This window comes from Orycteropus afer, unplaced genomic scaffold (genome assembly GCF_000298275.1).
Source record: "Orycteropus afer afer isolate SDZICR_OR568_19922 unplaced genomic scaffold, OryAfe1.0 scaffold00006, whole genome shotgun sequence".
NCBI classification, from domain to species: Eukaryota; Metazoa; Chordata; class Mammalia; order Tubulidentata; family Orycteropodidae; genus Orycteropus; species Orycteropus afer.
The window spans coordinates 26,392,782-26,403,148 of record NW_006921593.1 but is presented as its reverse complement, the minus strand read 5'-3'; the positions used below and the strand labels follow the sequence as shown (position 1 = coordinate 26,403,148).

The 10,367-nt window shown below is 46.4% G+C and overlaps 1 protein-coding gene across 1 annotated transcript in view; it reads right to left on the bottom strand.

Moving 5' to 3' along the window:
• NGEF (neuronal guanine nucleotide exchange factor) overlaps positions 1-7,965 on the bottom strand; it is an 84,421-nt gene extending 76,456 nt beyond the window's left edge. Inside the window, exon 1 of the mRNA XM_007941765.2 lies at positions 7,701-7,965. Within this exon, the coding sequence (XP_007939956.1) occupies positions 7,701-7,965 (265 nt within the window). The remainder of the gene's footprint in view (positions 1-7,700) is intronic.
• Positions 7,966-10,367: the final 2,402 nt, after the last annotated feature.

Here is a 10,367-nt window from a genome sequence, read left to right as displayed (position 1 = left end):
AAGGGAGCCATCTGAGCACTAGTGACTGGGTTTTACCCCTTTCTCCTGCTCTTCCGGCATGCTACTCTGTGCTACGCCCGTGCTTACCTTGCTCCCGGAGACCCGGTCCCCCTCGGGAGGGTAACAAGGGAAAGTGTTCAGTGCAGATCAGTGAGTAAATAAATGGGAATAGATAAGTAAACTTAATTACCCACCACGGAAGTAGGATTGCCCAAAACCTTTTCATCAGGGCTCTCTCTTCTATTGGAGAAATTGCAGCTTATCGGTCCTTAAGATCTAACTTTATAATGTCTGAGTCCTGTGAATGGTAAATAAGTCAAAGTTCCCGTCCCCTGGAACCTCAGATCCCCCATCGGCAGGTATGTTACTCAAGCTCTGGTATAGCTTTGAGAGGGCACTTGGTCATTGTTTGCATTATTTCCAATCCTTATCAGATGAAAGAAAAGCACCCTCCGCTTTCTGCCAGGGGTTAGCGCGTGGCGCAGAGAAGCCCCAGCACCAGGTGCCTGTGCTGTCCGTGCCCCCCACCCTCCTTTGCACCAGCAGGGCACAGCTGCGCCAAGCATTTTCTCCTGGGACTTTGGGTGACAGTCTTGGGGTGTTCACTCCAGGGAGGTGACACAAAGGTGCCACCTTGAAAACAGCATTGTAAGTGGTGGCCGGGGGCAAGGGAGAGTGGGGAGGGATGAGTGGGGAGGGATGGAGCACGGGGCGTTTTTAGGGCTGTGAAGCTATTCTTCATGATACTCTCATGGCAGATACAGGACGTCACGCGTGCTTCAAAAGTCTTAGAACTGTAAAACACAGAGCAGACCCTACTGTAAATGGTGGACTTTAACTGATAACAAAACCCAGTTGCCGTTGAGTTGCCCCTGACTCTTGGTGACCCCATGTGTGTCGGGAACAGCTGTGGGGTTTTCAATGGCTGCTTTTTCAGGAGCCGATCACCAGGTCTTTCTTCCGAGGCACCTACCACTGGGTGGACGCGCACCTCCAACCTTCAGTTAGCAGCCCAGCATGTTAACCATTCACACCACCCAGGGACTCCTCGTTAGTCAGAAGTGCCAGTCCTCGTTCATCCACTATAACCGTGTCCCAGGCAAAAAAGCAAGGCAGACGTTATGGGGAAACAGTGCAGAGGGACGTGGGAACTCTACTTCCTGCAAACCTAAAACTGCCCTGGAAAGTAAAATCTATTAAAAATACAGAGCTGTAAGTCTGATGAAACATTTGCAGGCTGGACATAAATGGCATCTCCAGGGTTGGCAGGAAGTGAGGTGAGCCCTCTCCAGTCTACACTGGTGTCATATTCTCGGCTCTAGGGGGAGGCCATAAACTTCCTATCAGCCATTTCCCACTGAAGCCTCACCCCTGACACAGCTCCACGCCCACTTTTTCTCCTGCCCAGAAAGAACACCCTCCCTACCAGCCCCAGGCAGCTGCACCGGCTTTTCCTTCTGTTTACAACACTCCAATTTTATGTTATGGAGCCCTGGTGGCACAGTAGTTAAACACTTGGCTGCTAAAAGAAAGGTCGGCGGTTCGAATCCGCTAGCTGCTCCATGGGAGAAAGACATGGTAGCCTGTTTGAGGAAAGATCACAGCCTTGGAAACCCTGTGGGGCAGTTCTACTCAGTCCTGTAGGGTCACTATGAGTCAGAATCAACTTCATGGCAGTGGGTTTGGTTTTTACTGGGTGACCCCTGCACTGCCCAGTATGGGAGCTACCAGCCACCGGTGGCTACTGACCACTGAAGATCCTAATTTCTGCCTTGCTTTCACCTGGTACATGGCTACAGAGGATGCACCAATACTGACACTTGTTACTGATGAGGAGGCCCTGGTGGTGCACGGTTAACATGCTCGGCTGCTAACGGGCTCAGGGCCAGTGCACCTGAGGAACAGAATTTTTCATCTATTTAACTTAAATGTAAGTTTAAAAACTGACACTCAGTTCAGTCGTTGGAAAACTTTTAAGTCTACGTGGAGCGATTTCGATACGTAAATCTACTTCTCTGATGGTCCGTTTTATGAAATCAAAGTCCAGAGCCAGGCTTGCCAATGAAAAGTGAACGTGCAGCGTGAGATGGGCTGTAAGGGTAAACACTCAGCAGATGCCAAAGGCTCAGGGGCAGAAAGAGGAAAGAACAGAGACGAGCTCATGAATCATTCTGTGCCAATGACTAATCGCACACCGAGTGACCCCAGTGTGGCTGACTAGCTACTGTTGTCGTTGTTGGGTGCCGTTGAAGCAGCTCTACCTCACAGCAGCCCCATGGACAACAGAACGAAACACCGCCCGGTTCTGCACCTGCCTCACAGTCGTTGCCAGACTTGAGCCCATTGTTGCAGCCACTGTGTCAATGCATCTCATTGAGGGTCTTCTCCTCAAAAAATATGTTATTAAAATCCATTTTGCCCATTATACACACACACACACACACACACATATTTCATCATTGCCACTGGAAAATTTTAAATGATCTATGTGGTTCATGTTATATTTCTTTTGGACAGGACTGCTCTAACCTCCTTTTTCATCTGCACAGGTGTTGGGAATAAGGGGTTCTGAACTCCAGCCCAAGCCACATCGCACACAAGTTGTATGATCTGGGGTAAATGACTCGATACCTGTGGGCCTCGGTTGTTTTTTTTGAAAAATCTGTAAAATGGGTATGTTAAGGACGTCCATATCAAATACACCATGGGCTGCCAGAAGAAAAAACAAATCTGTCTTGGAGGAAGTACAGTCAGAAAGCTTCTTAGAAGCAAGATGGCAAGAATCCATCTCCCTTTCTTTGGACATATTACCAAGAGGGACCAGTCCCTGGAGAAGAACATTATATTTAGTAGAGGGTCGATGAAAAAGAGGAAGACGACATGGTTGACACAGTAGTTACAACAAGGAGCTCAGATGGATCTACTTCGTAAGGATGGTGCAGGACCAGCACATTTTGCTCTGTTCTACATGGGGTCACTATGAGTCGGAGCTGACTAGATGGCTCCTAACAACAACAAAGGACTCTCATGGGGTGTCACTTGAGTATCTGGAAATGTCCAACCAAGGTCACTCCTGTTCTCTCTCTGTCCATGCCCTTACCCATCCTTCAAGACTCAGCTAAATTATCTTTTTTTGGGAGGTCTTTCCTGACCCACCAGAAGAAGCTAGTTCTTTGTCTTTACTAACTGTGACAACTGTGACTGACAGTAACAATGGTGAACCTTGACATGTTGCTTGCAGTATTGCTCTTGTTAAGTGCTGGAGAGTCAATTCCTCGGCTGTAACCCTTCCAGGAGCAGATCACTGGGTCTCTTGTCTATGCAGCAGCTGGGTGTGTTTGAACCACCAACCTTTTGATTAGCGGCTGAGCTCTTAAGCTTTGTGCCACCACGGCTCCTTCATGCAATAATAAGCCATCAGTAGTTTATAATACTATATTGTATGAAACTTTTTCCTTGGACTTGGTTTTATAGATTATATGTATTTTTTCATCCAGACTTCTCCTTGAACTTGGATGTGTTTGTAAGCCTTGTAGATAAAACAGCCTCTTCCTCTTTCTGCCTCCTCCCATCTGTCTTGTGTTCTGACACTAATATTTCCTCTATTCATTTATGCAGCCCCAGTAAGAGGCCCCAGGAAGAGCCATTGATAGTACACTTCACAACCATCACCGCCCCCCCCCCCAGTATCTAGGTCCCTGAACACAGTTCTGTTTTACATCCTCCAAAATGGTTATTTAGAAAAGTTTAGAACATCTGGAACTCAAACGTATGTTCTCCTGCATTGACAGTTTAATGTGGTGCACCGAGAACATCACCTTAGCTCCAGGACTGCAAAGCAGTTACGGGTGCTAACCACTTCAGTCTGGTTCAAGTGACCACTGTCTGGTGACAACCAGGGTGCACTTTCTTCCCTCCAATGAGATAAGCTTTTTGCTTATCTGTTGGGTTGGCTTGTACCTGCAACTCACAGGAAGAAGCCATTTGATTTGGCAGAAGCTTCAGGAAGAGTAGGAGCTCCAGTAGTTTTAGTGGTTAAAACTTTCAGCTGCTAACCAAAAGGCTGATGGTTCAAATTCATCAGCAGAAAGATGAGGCAGTCTGCATAAAGATTGACAGCCTTGGAAATCTCATGGGGCAATTCTACTCTGTCCTATAGGGGCTGTGAGCTGGAATTGACTCAACGGTAGTAGGTGTGGTTTGGGCTTTGCTTCCATGAAGACTGACAGCCCTGGAAATCCCAGGGGGTAGCTCTACTCTGTCCTCTAGGGGCACTGTGAGTATACACCATGGCAGTGGGTTTGGTTTTTTTACTTCAGAAGGGGAGCTGGGAGGGGTCAGGAGAGTTTCATGCTCACATGCTATCCTTGTACTTACTCCAAACCAATCTTGGGCTTCTCCACTCATTTGCTTTCCTTAATCCTTGTATTTCCCTTGAAGGTTTAATTACGTTCAACCATGTTTTGTCAACTGCTCCAATTTCATTACACCAACAAATCGTTCTTGTGGATTCCTTAAGTTCAGGAACTCCAACTCTTGGTATAAGTGAGTGTGTGTGTTTAACTTTGAATTCATGAAAAATTTCAAATATATGCAAAAGTTAAGAGAGTAACAGACTGTACCAACCATCCAGCTTCCATGACTACAGTATTTCAATCACTGTGTTTCTCTTGCTTAGCAACGTTCTTGAAACAAAATTTTGTTAGTGTTTGTGGTTGACAGCAGACAATCACAAATTCTTTGCAGCTGTTCCCATCAAGTAGTGGAGTCCATGGCCCCAACCCCTTTCTTCTGGGCTGGTCCTGTCAGTTGCTTTGACCAACAGAATGTGATAAAAGTAACATGGTACAAAATCTGAGTTGGGGCCTCAAGAGGGCTGGCAGCTTCTGCTCGTGCTGTCTTGGAAGGCTGCTGCCGTGTGAAGAAGCCCGAGGCAGCCTGCTGGAGGATGAGAGACCACAGGGAGCAGAGATGAGCAGTCCCAGCCGAGGCCCCCCTTGGCCAACTGACTCATGAACCACCTGACAGAGGTGAGTGAGCCCGTCCTGGATTCTCAGATCACCAACCCCAGGTGAACTGTCAGCTGACTACAGAGGTCTGCTGAGTGGGCCCAGCCAGAGAAAACTCCAAACAACTCCCAGAAGAATGAGAAATAATATGTGTTGTTAAGTCTCTGTGCTTCGAAAGTAGTTCAACATGCAGCCCAACACTGGGCTTAATCAATATTTTTGAATGAATTAGTGAAGTCCTTGGATCTAAAGCAGGGATTGCCATCTTTGGTGCACTCCGTGTACCGTGTAGTCTGGTAGGTGGTAGGTGCTATGTGTCAGGGGCTGGGACACTATCACACACTCCAAGATCCTAGCACACTGTCTACTTGGCCATGTGAACAAGCCACAGGGAAAGGGTCTGTAGCTCTGACACCCCCATTTTTAAAGGCTTCTGAACTTCATTCTGCTTGATGCAACAAGAGGGGCAGTGTGCCAGGAACTGGTCTAAAACATCAAGGAAAGTATCTGCAAGTTGGTCAAATCCCACCCATTTTCAGATCAAAAGACAATCTTGTCATCACAGTCACAGTGAGAGAAAAGGACTAAGAGTATCACTAAGAGGGTGCGGGCCTCACCAGGTGACACTCAGAAGGAGTGACACCAAAATTTTGGTGCTGTGTTTCAGCAGAAATGTATTATTTTTGTAGGAATATCCCTGTAGTTAGTTACAACAGCAAAAATATTTTTCGTAAGCCCACCTTCCAGGTATCAATATGGCAATCTACCAGGCTCAAACTCTATGCTGAATCTCTTGTAGAACATTCTAATGGCTCTGGTCAGAGCTGTCATTATTCCCCAATTACAATGATGCTTCAAATCATGTGGTTCTGTCTGCACCTGCTACAAGGATGAACTGTTGTTTTGGTTGCTGCTATCAATTTCCTAGTCACTGACTGTGTCAAATTTGTTGGTGTTTTAGATACAATATTGTGGTAAATCGTGCTTGTGAAGCTATATCAATAGCTTTTTGGAGAGTGAAGTTGTGATTAAAGGAAAAGAAGGAGTAAAATAAGAAAAGACTTCCACTCATCACTAATAATGCTCTAACTAAACCAGAAAACCAAACTCACTGCCATTCAGTCTATTCTGACTCATAGTGACACCCATTGGGTTTCTAAGGTGGTAAATCTTTACAGAAGTACATCACCCATCTTCCTTCTGTGGAGTGGCTGGTGGGTTTGAACCACCAATCTTCTGGTTAGCAGTGAAGTGCTTTAGGCACTACACCACAGAGCTCCTTATATTGTAACTAGGGTTGTTTTAATTAGATGTGGAAAGATTTTACAAAACAACTTTCTTGTTAATATTCCTATAAGCTAAGATATATTACCCTTAAGCAATTACAATTATATTTACCGCATATTTTCTGTGATAAGAGAAGTGAAGAGAGTCTGATCATAAACATTGTTAAGAATTCTGTATGTCTGGTACAAGAGGAAGTCTATGAGGGGAGTAACACCATGAGTGACTGCGCTGGGTGACATCAACCCTAGTTATGTCACAGAACAGGACGGACCTTACCACTCAGGAAATTCATGTTCCCAGATGACCCTAATTGTGGACGGCTCTGAGCCTTTCCCCTAGAATGCCATATGGCTTACAGTGTTGTGTTGCACCTCAGAACAAGAAGTTCTCTTTACATAGAAGCCAGTCTTACAGTATAACTTGGGTCAACACTTTCTCCTAAAGTATCCACATCATTCCTTTGGGGGGATTTGATTCCTTAGGTAATGCCTTCAGACTTTTCCACCTTTTTGGATCTGCCCTTGATAATTTTTGCCACCTTTTATTCTCCTTTCAATTAATTAGGACTTTTCAACATGGTGGTGGTTGAGTTTGTGTCAACTTGGCTGGGCCTGGTTGAGTGGCTGGGCAGCTGGATGTAGTATTCCTCATGATGAGACTGGTAATCAATTCCATGGTGGGATCTATTGTGAGCAGCTGAGTAACTGCCTTTGGGTATGTGATTTACTTCCTGCATATAAGAAACAGCTTTTGGGAATGGTCTCTAGCTTATGACATGCTTGAACCCTGCCTGTAGCCATGTTGTTGTCAACAGCCTGCCATGCTCTGCCAACCCTGAGACTTTCAATGGACTTGAATTCACGGCCCGCGTGTGGCTTGGTAACATCAGGGCTGTGCCTTTTTACTTTTCAACCTTGGGCTTGGCAGCCTCAGCAGCCAGCAGCTGTCTGAGTGAAGGAAAGCCTCTAGCTCCAGCGGGCTGGGACCAGGAGGCAGAGCTGGACCCCAAGGCTGAGGGGTTTTCACCCAGCCCCTAGAGCCTGGCACTTTGAACTCGGACTTAATGCCTCCAAATTGTTAAAGCTGTCCCATTTGTGGTGCATTCTTGTCAGAGCAGAAGTAGGGAACCAGAACAATCACGAAGGAGTCCCTGGATGACATAAACAGCAAACACACTCGGCTACTAACCCAAAAGTTGGCCATTGAAGGCCACACAATGGACTTGGAAGAAAGGATGGGCAACCAACTTCCAAAAGAAGCAGCCATTGAAAACCCCGTGGAGCACAGGTTGGCTCTGACACACAGGAGTTGAAATCAACTCAGCAGCAACTGGCTGGCATATTCAGCCCCGATGACACCAAAGGACCTGAAGGCACAGCCATCACAGCTGTCCCTCCTACTGACCTGCCTGATGGTGGCTGGCGTTCTGTGTGGAAGTGTTTTGGGTCTTGGTTTTGCTTCTGTGTCTCACGGCGCAGTTGAAGATGGAGTTTCTCTGAATTGGGATGTAGCAATGGGGTTCTGGGGTCTCCTGGTCAATGTGGCATGTCTCCTCTTCTCTCAAGAGTAGCTCAGGTCTCTCCTTGACTGGCTCATCATCAGTTTTCCATGAACCTCTCACCAGTTTCTTCCAGGGCTTTTCCAAATCTTCAGGTTCCTTTGTTTCCATAGCAATCAGTCCACTTGTTTCTCAGCAGAACAACTGGGGGTCAGTGACCTCTCTCAGCTTCTCTGGTTTTGAATGCTTTAGAACAGAAGAGAATGATTTTCCATTAGAATCATCAGGCTAAATATTCCATTTACAGTAACTCCCATCCTGACGACGAGTATTGGAATCATCTGTATGTTCTGGCAATCTCATCTTTGTCAATGAAAATTACAGCTTAACCACTGCAATTTGAATGCATTCATGTATTATTGCTAAAATTGAGGTTTGTTTATTATGTTTGTAGGATGGACTTTTGGGGAGAATGCTTAAAGTGGCTCATCTAAGTATATTTCTAGTAAACATTTTGTCAATAATGTAAGAGAAAAAGAGTAACAAAAACAGTAAGGGACCCTCTGGGAAACCAATTCGAGGGAAGTGTGGATGTATGAACACTCAGAGACAGAGTCGTGGCAAGAGTGGAATGGGGCTGTCAGCAAATGAAAGATCCCACAATGGTAAATTTAGAAATAAGAACACTTGAACTCTGTGAGGACAAACATGTTGCCGTACGCTGGTGGCCAAGTCTAGCTGGAGGTCAGTGCTTTCTTCAACAGGATGATGTACGGCAACTGTGGAGGCAATAAAGGCCTAGAATGAACTGAATTTTGTCCCCTTGTTATTGTTGTAAGACACTCTGGTGGTGCAGTGATTAAGGCATGTGGTTCAAAACCACCAGCTGCTTCATGGGAGAAAGACAAGAAGGTCTTCTGCAAATATTTACAACTTTGGAAACACTGTGGTCCAGTTCTATTCTGTCCTGTAGGGTCACTATGAGTCGGAACCAACTCCATGACAGTGGGTTTTTGTGTGCTGTAGAGTCAATTCTGGCTCATAAACAAAATAACAACAACAAAAACCACGGCCATGGAGTTGATTCTGACTCATAGCAACCCTACAGGACATAGGATTTCCAAGGCTGTAAATCTTTACAGAGATAACTGCTTCATCTTCCTTTCATGGAGTGGCTGGTGGGTTCGAACCACTGACCTTTTGGTTAGCAGCCACATGCCTTAACCACTGTCTCACCAGAGCTCACAGCAACCCTATATAATAGAATAGAGCTGCCTCATAGTGTTTCCTATGATTGCCAGGCCTTCTCTACCATGGAGAGAACCACTGACCTTTTGGGTAGCAGCTGAGGGATTAACCATTGTACTGTCAGGGCTCCTTTGTGTTACCCCATATCCCTCAAAAAGGCTATGTTGAAATCTTAGCCTCCAGTACCTGTGAATGTGAACTTGTTTAAAATAGGGCCTTTGAGATGCTATCTATTGGGTTAACATGAGGTCATACTGGAGTAAAGTGGGTCCTTATCACATCTGAGTGGTGTTTTATAAAAGAGGACAGACACAGGTAGACAAAGAAAGAATGACTGGAGGTCAATGACCAACAGAGTCAGATGCAGCTGTAAGCCAAGAAACACCAAGGACTGCTGGGGGCCGAAAGCCAGGAGGAAGATGCATGGAACAGCTTCCCCTCAGAGCTCTCAGAAGGAATCAACAAGGCCAATACCCTGGTCTAGTCTTCTGGTCTCCAGAACTGTAAGGCAATGGATTTCTGTTCTTTAAAGCCGCTCACTTTGTGTAGGCTGCAGCACAGGAAACTAAGATGGCCCCTGGCCCCACTGCTACCCCAGTGAGCTGGGTAAAGGAATGGTTACCTCCCTCTACGGACACCACAGAACATAGTATTTGAACCAGAACACTTGTCACAGGGAAAGAGGGTGCAAGAGGAAGAAACTAGGACTGTCCAGAGAAACCCCAAGTCCCTCCCAATGTAGACCTCTTCCAGGACAAGGATTCTCAAGGGGGTGAGAGACTGCGCATATTGTTGGAGACCACCACAGCTGATAGGGCACTGTCCTAGAAAGAGCACCACACTAGGAGCTCCTGGTGGTTCCCCATCCATCTGAGGTCTCAAAGCCTGGAGTACCATGACCTTTGAGGCAGTTTCCGGGGTACATGAACTGTACACCAATGCAGTGTGTTTGTGTGCACGTCCGTTTTCCTGGGTGACGGCCCAGAGCTTCTACCAGGTTCTCAAAGGGCCAGCGACTCTGAAAGCTTACGAACCACATCGTGTGTCTGCGTTCTCTTTTATAAAATACAGAGATTGGAGGGCTAGACTTCAGGACACCCCCCTTTCCTACTGCACCGATCTTCTCACAGCCAGGCACCCTGCCTACCCTGAGCCCCTGTTTTTGGAGCTCCTCATGGATGAGGTCTCCAACCACTTCTTTTGCATCCACCGCAGTCCCACACATCATCGACCTCGGGGTGGTCGATCATTTAGAACCGTCAGGAGGCAGAGAATGCCCTTGTTCATCCAAAGGAGAAATCAGGGTTTCTGGGTGGTGGGGGGCT